The following is a 21161-nucleotide window of genomic DNA, read 5'->3' on the forward strand; positions in this document are numbered from 1 at the left end:
TTATTTTATTTTTTGCTCTGGTCAAACCAATGTCTATTCAGTTTATATTTTTGATTGTGATGTTAAAAATTCTAATTCCTTGACACATCCCAAGGGAGAAAGTCTCTATTCCTGATGCAAGTGCATATTTCTCGTCTCTTTAGGAGGCATCAGGGAGGAGAACTAACTCCAGAATTAAGATTTGAGCCTTGGCTCCACAGTGATGGGGGAAGCAGTATGCGTGATAGAGACAGGTAAATGTGCTTATGAGCGAGACTCTCCAGAATCTGATTCTGGGCCCTGCCTTTTACTGGCCCTACTAAATCATACCAGTTACTCCTTCTCCTGTGGCCTTAAGTTTCTCATTTGTAGAACAAGGATGATACCTAGCCTTCCAAAGTCTCGTGTCAAAGAAGTGCTTAAAAATGCTCATTTCTCTCTTCTTGTCCACTCAAATACCAGCTATTTTCTATCTTATTAAAATTCCAGAAGCTCAGACTAATTAATACCCCACATATCTTCCTAAGATTTGGGATATTTTTGAATATTTTTGAAGCACTTATATTTTTAATTATATAAATTAAATATATAATAATACTATATTTGCAATGCTATTACAGATGTTTGTTATATCTTTGAGAGTAACATGAAATCTACACTTCCTACTGTATTTTCAAGTTTGTCACAGAACAGAAACAAAATACAGCAGCTTTTCAAAGCAAAGCCACAGAACTTGTGTTATGCATTAATGGGGAAGGGGAAAAAGCATTAAATAAACAAGCATTTCTGATGGTTGAATTGGTGGGCTAGGGATACCATTTTCTTCTTTCTGCAATGAAATCAAAATTGCCCATCAGTTTGAACCATGCAAATTGCTGCACACAGGCTCAGCTGGGCTCTCCAAAATGGAACAGCTTATTTTGATAACCAAATAAATTTCAAACAGTTGCTAAGGAAACTAAAGGATTCTTTATGCGAGTTATTGCATTGAAAAGAACTAAAAAGGTGGAAGGAGGAGAAGATTGTTACTTGATTAAAAATTTAGAACCTTATAGATAGGTCTCAATTCAGGAAAGTAAAGACTGTGATTGTGAAGCATGTAGAATTTTAGTCCTTCCAGATCTGTCTGACTGAGCTAGGCCATCATTTCAGCAAATTGTTAAGAGATTTCTTTTATAAACATGATTGCATATTTGCACAGCATTGCTATAGGAAGCCTGGATCTGTCTGGCCTTACAAAAAAAAAAAAAAATAGGGGGAGGGACCACTACTGGGGGAATCTGCCTTGTGAAACCTAATCATGCTGCACGGAGGGGGGCTTAATTCTGAGCTAAGCTCTTTGTGCTGTTTGCTAAGGTTCCTGAGGCACCCAGTGACATTACAGTGTGTTTTTTGCGAATGTCTTGAGACCACGACAACTCTGGGGCCTATTTGTGAGTTCCTAATTCATAAAATGATCAGCTTCTAGAAGCCTAGAATGCTAAGATATTCTTAAGAGGGCCTCAGATCTACCTGGTCAAGCCTTGATATTTAGCCTGTGAGGGCTGTGAATTCCACTGGACTCTTGCTCTTTGAGAAGGTCAATGCATCCTGACCATCACTGAGAGTGTCATTTTAGAGTTTTAATCATTTACCAATTTAATCCTCCAAGAAGTCGTATTGTAATAAATAGAGATTCCAAATGGTTCTCTTTCAAACTGGCTTCCAATGCGTTCTGAGCCTCAGTATATAGAGTATATAGTGTTATGGAAATTAAAAGTACTCATACAAATGGCAGTACCTACTAACATAGCTAAAACTCATCAAATGGTAGCTAATACAACCACCTCTACATTTATTACTGTATCTCCTGCTAGTGGTCATTACTATTATCTTCCAGAATGTAGGTACAGATGAGAATTTTTTAAACAGACCTTTTCTTCTCCAGCTGCCTCTATCTTCTATTCTCTACTCTCCCTCATTACCCCATCATTGGTGAATTTGCTCTGTGATGGACATTTTATCCTACCTTTCCCATTTGGTGATCAGAATCAAGGTCAAATAATCATATGATATGAACAGAGAAAAGTAGTAAGGATTTTTAAAAATTAAGAACGGAGTCAGGCATGGCAGTACACACCTGTAACCCCAGCACTTGGGAGGCTGAGGCAGGAGGATTGCTACAAGTTTGAGGGCAGCCTGAACTGCATAGTGAAGAGAGTTCAAGACCAGCCTGAACTGCATAGTGAAACCCTGTCTCAAATAGACCAAAAAAAAAAGTTAAGAATGTAGAGACCTTACACTCTGGCACCCTCTAACCCAGCCAATCTTGGGTATCTTTCCTACCCAGTAAAGATACTCAGCATACTGTTCTCTCTCTCCTCTTCCACCCATCCCTATCATTGGCCCAGGGTGGAGACCACTGGGGACAAAGAACCTTCTGAGTTCCTTCTGAGGATATACCCCAGACCAGAATTCATTATTTTTATTCTATTGCATACACTGGAAACACAATGTTTCCCAGAGATATATCTACATGATTGAACTACTAGAAAGTGCTATAAAAGAGAAATCTCTTTTTGATACCTCCTATGGGGTAAAACCAATGTACTAATGCCTCTGGGCTACAGAGCTCTAGAGGGAGTCTTCGGGCTTGGCCTCTGGCCTGTAAGGTTACAGAATTGAGGTAATATAGTAGCTGTCTCCTAAAATATGCTCACTGGAAGAGAAAATGATCAGTGCAGCCTTCTCTACCAGCACACTAACGTCTGGGAGCATTTTTCCATAATTTTCAGATATAGGACTATTTGAATGCAGATAATTCTCAGATTCCCTCAGCTCTGGCTCCCACCTATTCACAAAGGAAATGAGCCCTTGGAAGAAGCAGTCATGTGCTTCCTTCTCTGTAGTTTCTAGGAGAACAAGGTTCAGAACACATCCTGGTTTTATTTCATAGTCGTTTTTTAGTTCTGTCTCCCTAGCAGAATTAAAAGGTGGAGGTATCACGTTTTCTACCTGCCATATAAAACAGTTGTGGTCCTGGAAATCCACAAATCAGATAAAGAAGAATATGAATGATTTTCTCCCATCTTATGCCTCATGCATTTGGCTTCTGTCTTTGAAGTTTGCGGCTCACAATTGTAGTGGTTTGTGTGTCTATATTTTCAGTATAAAAGTATGGGGCACATTCCTTCCACAAGGAATTAAACACAAACTCTTTCCCATGCTAATGACAGAATAGTAGTGGTTCTTTTATTGATAGCGTGCATTTTAACTTTTTTGTTGGCACATTTTTAATTAAAATAACATTTAACGGTTTGAAGCTAAAAACCTGATGTTTCTGCCTAGGAGTTTATAAGGGAATAATAACATATGGAGAAGTTTAACATTTAAATTGAATTTTATTATTTAAAACAGTAAAATATTTTATGACTACAACAATGCCCTGCCAAGCTCCATTTCAGCATCAAATGTGCTTTGTAAGGATTCTTACAAAGCCAGGGAAAAAAGACATTTTAATTTCTTATTCTCCAAATGCTTTTTATAAAAAGTTCCACAAATGTGTTTTCTTTACAAATGAATTCTTGTTCTCTTCCAACATCTTCAAACATCCCTTAACCACACAAAAGGCCATGGAGCCAGGATGCCCAGGGGGTCCTCGCTGATAACAAAATGCCTTTGCCTTGATTTTGGTGTTTCAGGTCTCCAAGGGTGGCCTTCCATAAATGCTCCCGTGGTCCCCTCTGCCTTCTCCCCACTCTTTGGAAGGTTGATGTCTGGCAGGAAGTTAGGGTTTATCTCTTTCACATATGAGTGTGTTTCATTACTAAAGAGAGGAAATTTGATAAGAAACCTTCCTTCCTGGCCCTGTGGTGCCCCCAAAAGCAGTCTCCTTATTAGTGGCAGAACTGGGTAGGAGATCTCATTCCTGACCCCCAAGAGGCTGCTGGGGACAGGCTTGGGGCCCAGGTTGAATTTCCAAGTATGGCCTGGACTTTCTATATAACACTAAGAAATTTCTTCAGCTTTATCCACGTTAGCATAAAAATGATATCCACCCCCACCCAAGGACAAAGAGGCGTTTTTCAGACATGTTTTGTCTGTTAAAAGGGCCCTTTTATTCATCTTCCTTACCTTCCTCATCCATATCCCTGCTCCCAACACAAACCTTCATCCACATATCTGGCCACAAATCTGGAATTTAGCTTCTAGTTTATACATAAGCTAGTAAACTTTTAAAGTATCTTACTCCGCTGGCATCCTGCTTCTTACTGCTGGGAGAGTCATTCCAAGCTGGAAATTCAGTAACAACACCTCGCTTCCTCTATCCTTCCTAATTTACCATGTGGCTCTTTACACACACAGACAAACACATACACACACACACACACACACACACACACACACACACATCACAGAGTTATTCTCATGTGACTGCAAATGATTATTTTTAGGATCAAAATATATCTTAACAAGCTGTGGAATTATGCAGTAAACAGATGGCCCTTAGGGAGGACCCATACTGCTCTGGAAGAATGCGTATTTTTAGCAGAACAATCTGAGCATCGCTGGAAACAAAAAAGAGTGCTGGGCCTTCTTACTCCTGTGGAGGAAGTGGTCTGGGGTGGGGGAGAGGAGCTGCTGGCTACAGAACACTGCCAAGGAATGAGAGGCTGAGCAGAGGCCCGAGTGTTCAAAAGCTGAGTTCTTTTGTCTGCTGCAGCTAACCAAGATGCTTTTGTCTTCCCATCCCTGTGTTTTGGTAGGAAAACCCAGTAGTTTCTTTCCAGAGGACAGTTTTATAGACTCTGGAGAAATCGATGTGGGGAGACGGGCCTCCCAGAAGATTCCTCCTGGCACTTTCTGGAGATCTCAGGTGTTCATAGACCACCCTGTGCATCTGAAGTTCAACGTGTCTCTGGGAAAGGCAGCATTGGTTGGCATTTATGGCAGAAAAGGCTTTCCTCCTTCACATACTCAGGTAATCTGAACCATACACACCTGCCAGTCTCTGTGGACTCCTGCTCAAATCTCTTAGTCCAAGTCAAAAAGCCCAACCCAGATCCCACAGCCAGAAAAGAATTTCACATATTTTATATGTCATTCATTTGTTTGTCCCCTCCCAGGCCTTATCTTTCAGACAAGGAAGGAGAAATCCCTGAGGCTTGTAAGAAAGGAACTCTGTGAAATTTCTTGTAGCCTTGCTGAGATTAATCAGTCTCCTAAATTAAATTATCCCAGAAGTGCTATCTAGAGAAGTCATGCACTAACTCTGAACCCCGGATTATCAGCTGTGTAACCTTATGTCTATTATTCATCCTTTCTGAGAAAGTTTCCTAATCTATAAAATCAGGATAATTGTACCTACTTTTCAGGGTTATTGTGAAAAATAAAGAATAACATTTATAAGGCAGCTGGTGTAGGACCTGGCCCAAAATAAATGCTACTTTTAGTCTTTTGCATTCCTTCTGTCCTTCCATATTACATGTTTATTCAACACGTGTCCCAGAAACACAAAGGTTTTGTTCAAGTGAACAGAGAATTCACTGGTAGAGGACAGCTTATCATGTGTGAGACTCCAGCTTCCTTTCCACCAAGAAAGATACATACATACATACATACATACATAGCTGTCTAAGATGATTGGCATATCACTGGTCATAAATGATAAAGACATTCTTCAAGATCTTACCACTAATTTAAACCATAAGCATCCATTGGTCGTACCCAGGCCACATGCTGTCTTCCAAGCCCTGGGAGCCAGTTCAGATTTCGGGTTAACAGCTAGATGGATATACTTGCTAAGGATGGAGCTGCAGAATAATGAAGGGCCTCGGCCCCTGCTGGTGGCAGAACTGTCATGTTGCTCTTCACTTGCACCCAGATGTTTTAACGTGATGTAGAATAGATCTGTCTTCTACATGGTTTTATAAAAACTATTGAGTTAGATTGCTACGTAGAGGAGGTCAGTAGGATTTAAGCACCTACCCGTTGTTAACACTGCTTGACAAACTTCTTTGGAGTCTCACACTAGCAGGCGCAGATCAATTGGCGTTTCTATTTGGCACAGCATGTAATCATTGATAGAGTAATGGGCTAATCCAGTTTACTTCTCCTAAAATGGCTCCCTGAAACTGGAGACTTTCAAAAGGATCCTTGACAAAAGAAAAGGGTATAAATTAAATCTTTGTCTGCTCATGACTGACATTGAAATCTCTGTTCAGTGTTCCAATCCCGTTCTAGCCCCTTGAAGTTCCTGCCATAACTTATATAGAGCTGGGCTACTAACCAAGGTCCACCACTGAAAAAGCACCCTTGCCCTGGTACATACATCTGGGTGAAGACTCACCATACAACAGAAACAAAGACAAATCAGACTAGAAAATAATCTATTATTATGCCATACTCACAAGAGTCAGGAGAATTTTATCATGAGAAAAATGGGTTCTGGGAAGGAGTTTGAGCTGGTTGATCAGCTTTCCTGGGGCTCCAGCCTCTTGTACCTCTCTCAAGTTATGTTTCCTTGTCTTCCCTGGGACAAGTCCAAAGAAGGAATGTAGTGTATGCTAGAGCAGGCCCACTACTAATTACACTCTCTTTATACTTTAGTTTGACTTTGTGGAACTGCTAGATGGAAGGAGGCTCCTGACCCAGGAGGCACGGAGTCTGGAAGGACCCCAGCGCCAGTCCCGGGGTGGCATACCCGCCTCCAGCCATGAGACCGGCTTCATCCAGTATCTGGATTCGGGAATCTGGCACCTGGCCTTTTACAATGATGGGAAGGAGTCCGAAGTGGTATCTTTTCTCACCACAGCCATTGGTAAGAAGCTCCATCCTCCTCGCTCTCTTTGAGTGGGAGGATACAGGGAGATTCTGAGGGTGGATGCTTGTGCGGGGCTGTGTCTTGCCAAGAGCTATGGATGCCACCCAGGTCATGGAGCAAGGCCATCCCACTGGGCTTGCTGGCAGGAAGCAGGCATGAGATGCCAGGCAGGGAGCTGTCTGCCTTTCTCCTGCCATCTGTGCAGCGATGTGTGGACCTGTAGCTGGCTTTCCAGACAGGGGAGAGGGGCTGACGAGACCAGAGTTCTGGATGACAAGTCACAGGGAAGCAACATCTTTCCAGTTGGCATGTGTCTCCCACGTACTTGAGAGTCTCACTTGGTTCAACTCATTGATTTGTTATTTGAGTTTGGTTTGGGGCTCATTTTATTTTTGTTTTGTACATTTGGGGCCACAACTCCAGCAGAAAATTGTTTTAAAAGGACAAAGGCTTGAGGAGGGTGAGACTAGCACAGCAAAGGGCTGGTGAGCAGTCTACCCTTCAGTTGGGGTTTTGTTAAGAACGCCCTATTGTCTGACGGAGAGCAAGCCCTGGTATTTTAAATGAGTCTGAGCACCATCACTGTGCCTGCGGTGGAAAAGAGCTCTGGCTGCTTCAGAAGCCTGCGGGTGTCTTGGTAGCTTTGCCCCCTGTAGAAAGAATTTCTCCCTTTTTACCAACAAGTGCCGCAGAATGCGTCTCCCCCTGAGGTAACCACACTGTGCTGACAGCCTTGGTGGTTCGGGTTAGAAAAATGTGTTTCCTGAGTTTGCATTGGAAACACTGTGACACAGCCTAGATAAGTCCCCTACAGAGAAGGAAAACCTACAGAAAAACACAGTCCACAAACCAGAACCTTGGGAATGGAGTTTGTACCTAATGAAAAGCTCTACGTGATTTAGCGTTCACCTGAGTGAAATGTCTATCCTCAGTTGGGAGTCACTTTGAAAAGTGTGCTTTAAAGAAAATCTGTTACTCTGGTACTCACTGCAATACTCTGGTTCTTCCGTCTAAACAGCAGTGGTCATTGTCAAGATATTTCGTTCTCATTCACAGTTCTGCCCTCAGTACTGAGAGTATCTTCCCATTAAATACATAAGTGTCCGCTATCACTTTATCTTTGAAATTCTACCCTTGTGGCAGAGTGAAGGATGTGGGGGCCAACAGACAACTGCTCTGATGCAGGAAGCATTCCTTTGTAGTGTTCTCATTTTGGGAGTGTCTGTCCTAGCCACCGGACTCTTAGTATCTAGAGGGAAGAGATGTGGATAGTCCTCTGTCTCCCCAGCACCCTACTCGGCCCCCAACATGCACCAACCCTCAGCTGGTAAGAGAAGGGGCATGTGTGTGACCTGTGCCACCCAGGTTCCCATTGGCAGGACTCTCAGCATCCATCAGAGCAGTTGTAGTGTTGTTGGCTCCCTCCCTGTCTTCTTCTGAAGTATAGGTGAGAGGGTGCTCGGTCCTGAATCCCCATTATGAGGTTGGGTTTTAATCACACAAATCACTAAAGTTTTCCAGGTCTTTCTTTTTCAAACTTCTGGAACTTGAGCCTATGGCTCAGTGGCTCCTCATAATACTAAGACAGATTCTCCTTCACTACCATTGTCAGGAGAGGCCCAGTTCTGCCATTTTCCATCAAGTATGCTGTTGCTTTGCTGGATTTGCTAGGCTACATTCCCTGTGTCTTTTCTCTTTCCAGACATGGTGGCTTCAATTCAGGCACATAGTTATCAAGTCACATTGGTGCTGAGTTCCAGCCTCGTGATCGCCCTAACTTCTCCTAAGCACGCTTCATGGGGACACACAGAGCTAAGAGCTTCTACAGTCAGACTTCTGTTTTAATAACTGAGTATAAATATGAAAGATTATTAATTTAAGCCCCCAAAGAAAACTAGTTTTAATTAGGATGTTCATCTTAGAGAAATAAAATGGAGGTACAGTGAGGTACCCTTGCCAACTCTTGCTTGTCGCAGCTTGCTAACCTGCTTTGTCATAATTAGGAAGATGTGCTTGTGTTTCCCCCTGGTTCCTCTGTTCTCGACTAAGTAATGAAGCCTGTCTCCGCCTTTTCTTAACCCTTCCTGTCTATTCAAGCAGATACACTTTCCTGTGCTTCTCAGATTTTAACATACTTATGAATTAATTGTGGGTCTTGTTAAAATGCAGATTGTGTTCCAGCAGGACTGGGGGGCCAGACATTGTGCTTTTCTGACCAGTGTCTGGTGATATTTTGAGTACACATTTTGAATAGCAAAAGATTGTAATACTTCATCGGTGCGTCTCAAACATTACTGAATGAACAATTCACCAAGAGGTGGGAGGCAGGCAAAAATTTCAGTTCCTGGGTCCGTCTTCTTGCTCAGAGGACCTGCCTCAGGGCTGACATGATCCTAAACTGGTGGTCTGTCGACCAAGACTTGAAAACATACATCTCATGAGGTTACTTGCCATTTTTTCCTTCCCTTCCTCTCCTATGTTTGTCCTGTAGCCATGGATAGTCATGTTACCTCTCTGAGCTTCTTTTCTTTTTTGCTTTTTTTGTTTGTTTTGGGCCAGAAAAATGAAAAATAGCAAGACTCTGCAATTCCCATTGTGGAGATTAGAGAAATATAAAATGCCCGGCACAGCTCAGGCTGCCATATGCACATGGTAAACGAAAGCTGTTAATATTTTCTGTCTTACTCTTTCTCCTTCTACTTTCTTTTGCTGCCTTTCTGACCTATCTGTCTCCCTTCAAGGTACAGTGATTGTTTAATGAACACTTTTTTTCTTTAATACAAAAGCAGACTGATTCTGATGTTGCTATTAATCCCTCTTTCCCCAAGAGTCCCTGGCATTGAGTCTCAGCTGTCTGTGATCATTACCTGTGAGCCGTGAGTTGTAATTTGTCTTGGCAGGTTAATTAAAAGTTTAGGTCTTGTTTTAGTGAAGTCATTATGGTCCCAATATACAATTGTAACTCTCTGGTTTGCTTAACACACAAATTGGAATATGACCCTCCTTTCGTTATATGTCAAAATGCAGATCAAGACTTTAAAAAGATCTGAGATGTCAGAATCCAGAGTATTTATGTCTGTTTGTAATTAGGTAACAAGAGAAATAGTTGTGTTTAATTTAATGAATGGCTGTACTGTATATGTTTTTGCTTTTCCCTTCATTTAATGCAATCCAGCTGATGATTTTAAATTAAACAAGTTTATCTTTTGCCTTGAAAAAAAAATCTAAGAGCACTTTACAAACTGCATACACAAATATATCCACACAGAGAACTGACACTGACAGAATTCCCACTGAACTGAATTCTTCTCCCTGAGAGCTTAGTTGACTCCCCCAAAGTTAAGGGCAAAGCTAGGATGGAAACTCAGACTTCAAGTTCCACTAAGCCCCCACTATGCCACAGCGTCTCATTATTTCTCATGGCCACTATTAAATATTTTATTCCTGTTCATTTTATATGAAACATAATTCCCCCCCTTGTTAACTTGCCTCCACTTATAAGTAACATCTTGCATAAAGTCAGGAAATCTTGAGAAGCCCACAAAGAATTAAAAAGACCACAAAGAACCTCACAGCATTCAAAGCTTAAAGAATAAAAATACCTTTATATGAATTTCTTGTTACCTCAAGATTGAACAAGTTAGTACTGTAGTATTTTGGGTCTCCAGATAGCATTTTGTCTTTTTCTTTTGGTTGATGCTGAAGTATAAAAGGACAGACAAACCTGACATTACAGCAATAGGAGCCAAGTTGGAAAATAACAGAGATACCCTACAGTGGATTTAGAAACCCAGAGAAGAGAAATGAGAATCCTGTTAGAAAACAGACTGAGAGTTTTTGTGAGGAAACATGCTCTGGTCCTCCCGGTGCTAATGAAGAGCAGCCACTGGAAGTCAATCCCTTCTATGTCCAGGGACTAGAAGCCGATTTAGCTCTTTCCTTCCTATGTTCCTCCTTCCTTACCCTTTCCACCCATTACCCAACATATATCATATCCTCACCCTTTTCCTGGTTAAGGATACAGAGAAGGTATGGTGTGTTCCTGGCAAAAGTAGAGGTCTAAATTGAGGGAGATGAAAACTTTGTACAGTAAATGCTGCTAAGTCAAGGTAAGGAGCAAGAAAGGCTCCTCCTGAGCCACTGGTAAGAGCGCCGGGAAGGTTGGAGGAAAAGGGAGACTTGTGCAGCTGGGTCAGGGAGGACTTTCCAGATGAAGTAACATGTGATCTGGACCTACAGAAACTATCAGGTGGTGAGGATGGCAGGAGCAAAAGATAGGTGGGCAACAAATTAACAGCTAGCTATGAGCAGCCAGCAGTTCTGTCTGAATACAGTTGGAAGATGCCCCGAAGGTGAGCAGTGAGTTGTCAAGGAGACTCAGAGTGCCATCCTAAGCAGAAAAAGTCTATCCCATAGGTATTCAGTGTTATGACAAGGATATGAGGGCAGGAAATGACCAGAGCCACAGGATTTATCTTCTGAGGCCCAGAACATGAGACCATTTGTCTGTTTAGTCAAAGGAGGCTTCTGGGATTGAGCTTTGTAATTTCATGGAGGAAATAAAAAGAGGAAAAGAAGGACTCAGGGAGGACAGAAGCACTCTCTCAAGAGTGGTGCTTTCTACTGGCTTCTTCTGCAATGTGCTCCTCTTTGCTCCTGCGTGTGCCTCCATACTTGGACCTAAGTTTCCATTCTCCAGTGGTCTTCAAAAATGGGTCTTTCATGATTTTTCCAAAGATGCCATACTGTGGTGTTTCTTTATTTATCTAGTTTTGATTGAGACAGCCTCTGAGCGCATGTGCAAAAATCCACAGAGAAAAATCCTTGTCATTATATACTGTAATTTCTGTAAAAGCAGGAAACTAAGAAAAGTGATTGGGGAGTAATTTTCAGTTTTTTAATAAAACCTTTCCCCACCATTCTCATCTCCCCTACTTTTTCATTATGCCATAAGCAGAAACACAGCAATGAAGAATCAAGGTCCCTTGGAAATAAATTAACCTTCTTGTGACTGACATTGGCGGCACTTTGTGAAATGTATAATAGAAACACGTCTTGGAAAAACTTTCCTATGAATTCACCTCTCCCTGATTTTATTTAGAGCAATCTGGTACAAGTGGAATAAAATTGTAGGCTAAGGGAGAGCTCAAGTCAGCATATTGGAGACAAACTATAGCCAAAAATCTGCTTAGAGGAAGAGAGCTAGGAATCTCAGCATTACATCTGCAGACTCAAAAACTAGTCCGGTTACCTGGCAGCTGTCTTTGCTCATTCAAGAGCAGGATCCCCACTGGCCTCTCCTCCCACTGTCCTTGGCATCTTAGCTGGGATGGCTGAACCTGCTGAATTCTCTACCTGGAACCTCAAGATCAGGGAGAAACAGAAGACAGCTCCAGGACACCATGGTGCCCAGCAACCAAAGCTTATCTCTCTGTGGAAAATACTTAGAAATCTGTTTAACACATGAAAACCCAAACTCCTTACTCAAGTGGCGTTTCAATGACGTTTGGATGTCCTCCTACATACTGTCCAGAATGTGTCCATGCAGGGCCAGGTCAGTAGTACCTCAAAGATAGGTTCTCTCCATCTGTCCCCTGCCATCCTTGCACTGGGCTGTCATTTTCATACTTGTTACCTCCTGGTCATAAGATGGCTGCTGTACCTCTGGACCTCATCTACTTAACAGACAGTAAAAGAAAAGGGAAGGACACAGGAAAGCAGACTTTTCCTAAAACCATTCAGCATATATTTTTCATAAGCAGAGCTGTATCACTTAGGTATAAAGTAAATATTTTTATCTTGCCACATGAGACTCAAATTAAAACTTAAGAGTTCTCTCAGGAAGAAAGGAAATGAATATGGGGTAGACAACTAGGAATATCTGCCACAGACTTCATCACGACTGCTTGGTTCAAGTGCCAACTGAGAATCCACTACCTGTGAGCAGGGGTGTGGCCCGGGCATTGGGCACAACTTGAGACAGACATAGGGCTTGCCCTTGAAGATCTTATGGGCTGATGGGGTAGGGAAGTGAATCTGAGACAAGGGAAAAGTGACCCATGTAATTGAGAAGGTGGGAGAATGCTTAGCTCCATCTCCTTCCGTCACCCAAGGAACCCAGGGCTTTTGTTGGTGAGCCATGAAGGCCCTTGCATGAAGCTATTTGTGGAAAAACAGAAAGGGCAAATCCAGAACAGTAGACAACAGGCTGCAGCAGACCGAGATACAGTTTGATTATTAGATACAGTTTGATTATTTAATCATTCAAGCAATCTAACTGCCTTTTGTACATCATGCCCTGAGCAACCATTCAGGGTCACTCTACATAAAATAGCCATGCTTCCTGCCCTCATGGCATTTACAGACATGTCTGAGACAGGGTAAGATGGATTCTCAAATTTAAATATCATCATCAAATCTACGTACATACATACAAGTCCATGATCATAAATGGTCAGCATTCACTGTGGTAAACAGTGATGATGGTGTTTTAGGGAAGCCAGCGGTAGGCTCACATTGGTTGCTGGGCCAGGTGTGTAACTAAGTGCTTTTCAAATGACAGTTGTAGGAAAAATGCACCAATGAAAGGGAGGAGCATGTGCAAAGACCCAAGATAAGAGAGAGATAAGAGCATTTCAGGAACTTTAAGTAGATTACTTTGTAGAGGGTGAACATCAAAAGTCTGAATGCATCAGGGAGGGCTGGAAAGGTAACCAGGAGTTGAGCTCTGTGGTCCTGAAGGTGACCTGTGGAAATTGCTCTGAGGAATAGGAAACTATATGGGACTGTGGATCACTTAATCTGACACACATAAAAGTCAACCGTAGGTGACACTTTGGCTATGAGATACCAATGCCTTCACAAACTTTTTATTTATTTAACTCTCATTATTTTAAAGATGAGAAAACAGACTTAATGAGAGCTAGATCATAGTTATAGCAACTTGTTCCTTGAGTTTTGATTCTATGCCAGGTTCTGTACTGAATACATGATCAGTTCCAGACAGGGTTAAATTGTGTGTTGTAGGTAAAGAAATTAAGATCAGAGATCAAATCAAAGTCTAACAGACACCCACAGGATTAGGTTAGCAGTCCAGCATATGTGTTCTTCCTCTCCCAGCTCAGTGACAAGGCCTGTATCCACATTTGGTAACACCCATGTGTGTCTTTACCCATGTCATAGTGAGACAATCATAAAGCTGGGCAGGGTCCTAGAGGTGATGGCCTTCACTCTTCCCAGGCCTTCAGTGGGCCTGCAGTCCACAGCTTCATAGGACTCATCTGTACCATTTCATAGACCATCTCCTCCCACCTCCATTCAGGTGGAGTTTCCAGTAAGAGGCATTTTATCACTAATGGTTTCTGCAACTTGTGATTAAAGTTTTGGATAGCTCTTTTTTCTCTTAGTTGCTCAACCCTCATCCTGCCAGCTGGCATTTCTGCTGCAAGCACAGCCACTTTGAGAAGGTTCTCTCACCATGGTATTGCTTCTCTCTCCCTTTATGGGGCCACTGGCATGTAGAACATCATTAGAAGTGTAGCTTCCTCCCATAATGCCCTCCTAGACATACACCAGCTGCAGCAGGCCTGACTCTTTGCTGGTTCTGCCAGTGGTAGGAGTTGCTAAAGGTTGTCAGAGCCAGAAGTACAGCTAGGGACACAGCTGTGGCAAATAAGGTGGCATGGTCCAGAGGAAGGACCAAGGCTTTGGAGTCTACCAGACCTGGGTTTAAAGTCTGCACTTTGTATGAGCTGTGGAGTTTTGGGTAATTTTTGGCCTCACGAAAGGTGCTTGTAATTAGAAGTCAAACCCACTTTGTGGTCGCACAGTGGTGTAAAATGATGATAAATACTCGGCATGTTTTAAATATCCTAGTGATTCCTTATTTGAAGGCCACAATGTAACTCGGTGGTAGAGTGCTTTCCTCTCCTGTGCAAGGCCCTCAGTTTAGTCTCAGCAGTACACACACACACGCACACAATTTTATTTATTTATCATTTGCTAAACATCTACCCTGAAAGTCGAGCTATCAGTGAATAAAACAGAAGCTTTTCCTGCAGAAGCCTATAGTCAGTTGGAAGAAGTGACTCATTCATACACAATGCCAGCATTATGTGGGCTGGGCAGACAGATCCAACAGAGGCTCCCAAGAGAGCAGAGAGAAGGCTGCTACTTCTGCCAGGGAAGAACTGAAGAGCAGTGTACAAATGTTCTTAGCTTGGGGTCAGAGTAGAAGGGGGAAGCCTGAAAATAAGCACAGCAGTCTCCTTTTATGAGTAGGGACTACATTCCAGGACCCCGGCGCACGTCTGAAACCATGGACAGTGCTGAGCCACCAGCTAGGTGTTTATTTGTTCCTATATGTGTAGACCTGGATTAAGTTTAAACTGGGTAATAGTAATTAATAATAGTAACAAATAAGAAAAATAGAATAATCGTAACAGTATGCTGAAATAAAAGTTATGTGAATATGATCTCTTTCGGTATCTTAATAGCTAGAAGATTTTTTTCTATTGTTTTCTCTATGATAAGATAAATGAGATGACGGATACACGCATCACCCTAATTTAATTATTGTACAATGTATGTATACACAAAAATGCATATTGCTCCCAATAAATATGTACGGTTATTATGTATGAATTCAAAATTTAAAAAAAAAAAAATATATATATATATATATGTAACTTTCGCAGGACTTTATGACATCATCAAAAGCAAAAACATAGATAAGAAAAGAATACTATAAAAGGAAGAATCATTTAAAAAAAACAAATGGAGGGATCAAGAGGGTATTAATTTGCTAGGGGTGCCATGACAAAGTGCCACAACCTAGGAGGTTTAATACAGAAATTTACTCCTCACTGTTCTGAACACTGGACATCCCAGACGAAGTTCTGAGCAGTCAGCTTCTGGGAAGGCTTTTCTTCTGGTTTGCAAGCTGCTGCCTCTTGCTTTGGCCTCTTCCCCTGGCCTTCTCTCTCCACATGCATGAAGGAGAGCGATCACCCCTGGTGTCTCCAGTCATGTCAGATTAAGACTTCACTATGATGACCCCACTTAACCTCCAGCCAGGCCTGTCTCCAATGAAGGCCCATGGGGAATTAGAGCTTTTGCACAATAATTTGGCAGGAGGACACAGCAAAGTCCTTAGCAACAAGGAGAAAGTGAGAAGATGGTGAGACTGTAGCTCTGCTCAACCAGCTGATGAACTGGCTGGCAAGGACCAATATTTGTATATTGCAAATGAGCCTATGAACAGTGACACACACGATCCCCATAACTTCTCCAGAGCCTAGGTTCTGACGGGACTGTAAACCTGGGACACCCTTGTCAGAGGGCCATTGAACACCAAGTGAGAAGGGCAAAGCTCACTGATGTTCCTGCAATTTAGAACATTCTGCCATGGGCATGAGCTTTTTCTGGGCAACTTTGAAGGAAAGAAGGTGCACCTGTCAATTCCAGGTACAGCAGGCACTAACTGAGGAATGCTCTTTTTCCCTCAGTTTATGCATCCTAAGGCTTCAGGGTTCAGAGGCCGAGCAGAGCAGTCTTAAACTGGTCTAGGTCCTATAGTCTTTCCTTACTGGTATTACTGCATTCAAAAAAATATAAATGTGGTTTCCAGAACTTTTCAAAGAACTGTTACTCATTCTTATAAATTTGGCCTCTTTTGGATTCCACAGGGAGCTTCTCAAATGTCCCATCCTAGCTTCAGGGCTTTTCAGTCTTTCCTAGCCTCTCTGAAACTAGCTGGCAAAATGAATAATATCAGTAGCTTATTCAGTGCATATTACACCTAAGTATTATCCCAGATATTTTTCATCCCTTAAAACAAGCATACAAATTCTTCTTTCCCAAATGAAAGTAAAGCTCAGAGTATTTAAATAACTAAACATGAATTGAATACCTAGTGATGGAGAAGCTGGAAGTAGAATCCAACTGTGTCTGTCCCTAATACCACATGTTCCTCCAGGCTTTTTCTCATTTACATCTTTGGGTACAAGTGTCAAGAGTATCCTGGAGACTAGCAGGGGCAATGGTTCATGAAGGGTGGTACTCAGGGAAGAGTCTAGCAATTGAGGTTAGGGCCAACCTGGAAGGGCCTTGTGGGCTAGTCTGGAACTCTGGCCTGGAAGACATTGAGGAGCACACGGTGGTTCCTAAGCAGAGACGTAGCCAGAGTTTGGGTTGGCTTGGGTCTCTTTGACAGTGACATACTCCAGCAGGTTGCTTTTGTAGTCTGAGATATGGAGACCACCCGAGGACTGTTTCTGTAGCACTGGGGTTTGATGACAGAAGAGGGTCTGAACTGGGCAAATGCTACTGTTCTTTTATGAAGGAGAGGATGCACTGTGGAATAAGGTATTATAGGCTGGATTTCTTGACCACTTATTCTTTAGCTGTGAGAGAGAGGCAAAAAGTTTTGATCTTTAAGAATGAATGAGTATCACTAAGTTAGGAAAGGAGAAGTGGGTTTGTTGAGCAAGACAGATAGGAAAATATGAGTTAACGTTAGATTTGAGCTGCTAATAGAATTTCCCAGTGAATGTTAGTTGCTGGCAGGTACCAATGGATAGAGAATTAAGTTGTGACTTGAGGATACCAGAGGGCTGCATCTCAGTGTGAGTGAGGAGGAGCAGGTAGAGGGAAGAATACTGGATGTCAAGGGCAGAGGCACACATTCAGAGCATAAACAGGAAAAGACACATATAGAGATCAACCTTAGAGAAAAGTTACGGCAATGATGAGAGAGGCTGTGGGGATTGGTCTTTCACTGGGATACCACCCACACCCTTCACAGGAGCAGTTTCTCTCCATGGTGCAGGGAAGCAGGGTCACCGTGAGTTCAGGAGTGAACAAGAAGCAGAGTGGAAATAGTTCTTTCTCTCAATAGAGCAGGCAGGAAGACAGATGGGCGTAACCTGAGGAGGAGGAGAGGAGGCAGGTTCAAGGAAAGGTTTGTGTAAGGTGGGGGAGCCTTGAATATTTTGTCAGCAGTGAGAAAGGAGCCAGGGGAGAAGACTGGGGACTCAGGGAAGAGAGGAGATGACTAATGGGAGATAGTGGGAGGCACCAGGGCAGAGGTAGGAGAGGAGGAGAGTGAAGGGGGAGCCAGTGCAGGTGAGGGAAGAGCAGCCTTGGTGGGGCGCGGAACCAGGAGCTGAGAGGGCCCACTTGACCACACAGTCCTTGCAGGGAACCTCTTGTGCCTGAACTGTGTGTGTCTGCTGTGTGCAGGCAGTCTTGGTGCAGCACTGAGTCAGACACTGTGCGATGTGACAACAGGGAGGGGGCAACACAGCTCAGTGGTTACGAAGTGGATTTGAAGCCAGGCGGCCTGCTTTGTGTGCAACCTCTCCCACCTATGAGCAGTGTGACCTTGGGCAAGACAGATAAGCCATGAGTGCCTTGGTTTCCTCACCTGAAAAGTGATCATAATGTTAGTAGTACCTCTCAGATAGGGTGTTTGTGAAGATGAAGCGAGTTGATATTTGTAAAACACTGAGGCTAGCACCTGTGGATGAATCAGCTGAAACACCTACCTGACGCCTACAACTTAAAGAGGGAAGGTTTAATTTAGCTCATGGTTTCAGGAGATTCATGGTTGCCAGGCTCCAAGGCAGAAATGTAATGGCAGAAGATTGTGGCAGAACATTGCTGCTTAGCTAGGAAGCAGAGCAGGGGTACAGTGCCAACGGGGAATGGGCAAGGAGCTATATACATAGTTCCCAAGACCATGCCCATCATGACCTCAGCCCACAGCCCACATCCAGACATGCCCGGAACATGTGCTTTACTCATCTGCTACACCGGCATTCCTTGCTCCAATGAAGTCAAAGTATTGGGATTAATGACCATCTGATACATAATAGGTGCTCTAGAAGTGTTTGCTGCTTTTGTTGGCGATAATAGTCACTCAGGTGTGTGAGTGCTTACCAAGCTCCAAGAGATGTGAAGTGTTATGCAGATATAACCTCCTTAAAGTTTGTAACAGTCCTAGAGAGGCAGAGACAGATGTTATTTCCTATACAAAGATGAAGAAAGGAAGTTCAGAGAATTTGACAAGCTGCCCACAATTGCCCAGCCAATAAAAGCAGAGACAGGGTTTGAACCTGAGCAAGTCCATTGAAGACTCCCTGCTGCATCTTCACTGGCTTCTGTTCCTGGGCCTCTCCCCAGTCAGCACCCACTTCTGTGGTCTCCCAGGGTCCTCTTTGCCACTGCAGTGGGACCCGTTCTGGATGCATCCTGAGGACAGTATGAGGCGAGCTTTGTCATTTGGCTGACAAGTCTGTGCCCAGGACCGCTGCTTATAGAAAAAGGTTCCTTCACAGTCAAGCCAGGGTTTAGTGATGGCACATTTGACAGGTCTGAGCTTGTCTCTTGCTGCTTAAACAGAACAGAGGGCTTTCCATGGAAATGACAGGACAATGAGTGTTACATGAAGGGTTATAAAAAAGTGTAAGCCAGAACCCTGTGAACATCTGGTTTCAGTTTGAGTAGCTGCTTGTTCTGCCTTTATCTGAGTACACTCATGTCCTGGGCTAATGGAAGCACAGTTTGTTTCAGTCCTGGTTCATATTACATGTCGGCCTGACTTTTTATTTTCATTTATGTCATAGGCCAAATAGTTTGGGTAGGGTGCAAGAGATGGACTGTGTAGTTTGGAAAAGTGAGAGAACTGTACGCACCAAAGCAAGAAGGTCAGGATGACATCTTTCTTAGACAGAATTTGCATTCTCAAGCCTGTAAAGTGAGGCGTTCCTTGGAAAGCTGCATTTGGGATGCTGTTTGTATTACCATAAACTCTTTCAAGTGGCAGAGCAAGAAGATGAAATCTGTAGAGCTTTTTGTAGATACCAAGTACTACACTAAGTACAATAGACACGCATTAACTCCTTTTAATTCTTACAACCAACTGTGGAGTCAAGAGTTGGATCCAAGTCACATAAAAGGTCAGACCCAGGCAGAATTTGGATACAAATTCAGATATATCTGGTTCACCTTATTTTGCAAGCTCCCTGTGCTTTTAGGATGTGCCAGGTATTGTGCGAAGATACGTCTTTTGTGCCCAGAAAATGATGAAAACACCTTTGGTGATGATTCTGAGTCATAAAATATTGAAAATAAGGCACAAAAAAAGAAAGAGCAGAGAGCATTGATTTCTAGTCAAAAACCTATATTATGCTTTCATGGTTAAATAGTGGATTCTTTTAAAAATCACTAATAAAATAAGAAATACCCATTGGTTGACATTATTTTAGACACCTTGGCCAACATAAGACTAAACAGAAAGTAGGGAGTGAGATAGTTATTATTTATGTGAAGGATGTGTTTGTATTCCTAGACCACACAAGGACACTAATTGAAAAGCTATATTACTTAATAAGAATTCAGAACTTGTAAGTAGGGGTACAAGATAGCATTCAAAAGTCAATAGATTTCCCATATACATGAAAAACCAATTATGAAATATACTGAACACTGTCTCAGTCAAGAAAATTAATAAAAATTAAAATATCATCGTAACGAGAAGTATATGTGACCCGGGTATAAAAACTGCAAACTTTTATGGAGAGGTATAAAATAGGACATAAATTATGTAAGAAATGTAACATGTTCCTAGATGGGAAGGTGACATACTCTAAATATGTCAATTATAGGTGTAATGGGATGCCAAACTGAGTCCCAAAGGAACTGAAGAGCTTTGATTGAACGGTTTAAGACTTCATCTAGAATAATAAACAGATAAAAGCATGGAAATAAATTCCAAAAAGAATAATGAAAGAGTATTTCTCATTAAAGATCTTACTTAACATGTCATAAATCTGTAAGAATTAAAGGAGAACAGGAGTCAAGAGATTAATGGCATAAAATTGTCTCTAAATTTACCAGTTATATGTAAAAGTGCAGCATGTGGAAAAGGACGAATTACAAAAGAATAGAAAAGGCTTGGTCAATAAATATTATTGGAATACACTGGAAAAATGACTTTAGAGTAAACCAGAGGCAGCAAAGTGGCTTTCAGTGAGGCAGATATGGCTGCCAGACACAAAAAGGGCTTTATCAGCCCATAGTGTTGGCCCACTATTTTGATGATGCCCATAAAACTATAGATATTTTTTTTGTTTCTTCTTCAAAAGTAGAAGAACTAAAATTCATTTAGGAACAAGCTCCAGAACATACTCGTTTATCAGTCTCTACCTTACCCTGAGTACCGGGGCTTTTTTACCCACTGACTCCTCTGCCTAGCAGGAAAAACAATCTGTATTTTCAGTTTCTCATTCAAACTCCACTTCAATACTATGTGCCAAAATAAATTCCAGATGGACTAAAGTGGTAAATATGTAAAAGTCAAACCAAAAATAGATAAAAC

At 42.2% G+C, this 21161-nt stretch overlaps 1 protein-coding gene across 21 annotated transcripts in view; it reads left to right on the top strand.

The window, feature by feature from the left end:
• Positions 1 to 21161, top strand: part of Tenm4 (teneurin transmembrane protein 4) — a 2788855-nt gene that overhangs the window by 2604166 nt on the left and 163528 nt on the right. For all 21 annotated transcript variants that reach the window (XM_063256396.1, XM_063256398.1, XM_063256401.1 and 18 more), the window contains 2 exons: positions 4725 to 4939; positions 6568 to 6778. In XM_063256396.1, coding sequence (XP_063112466.1) covers positions 4725 to 4939; positions 6568 to 6778 — 426 coding nt within the window. The remainder of the gene's footprint in view (positions 1 to 4724; positions 4940 to 6567; positions 6779 to 21161) is intronic.

This window comes from Cavia porcellus, unplaced genomic scaffold (genome assembly GCF_034190915.1).
Source record: "Cavia porcellus strain 051 isolate PalLab524CR breed Dunkin Hartley unplaced genomic scaffold, mCavPor4.1 scaffold_9, whole genome shotgun sequence".
Lineage (NCBI taxonomy): Eukaryota > Metazoa > Chordata > Mammalia > Rodentia > Caviidae > Cavia > Cavia porcellus.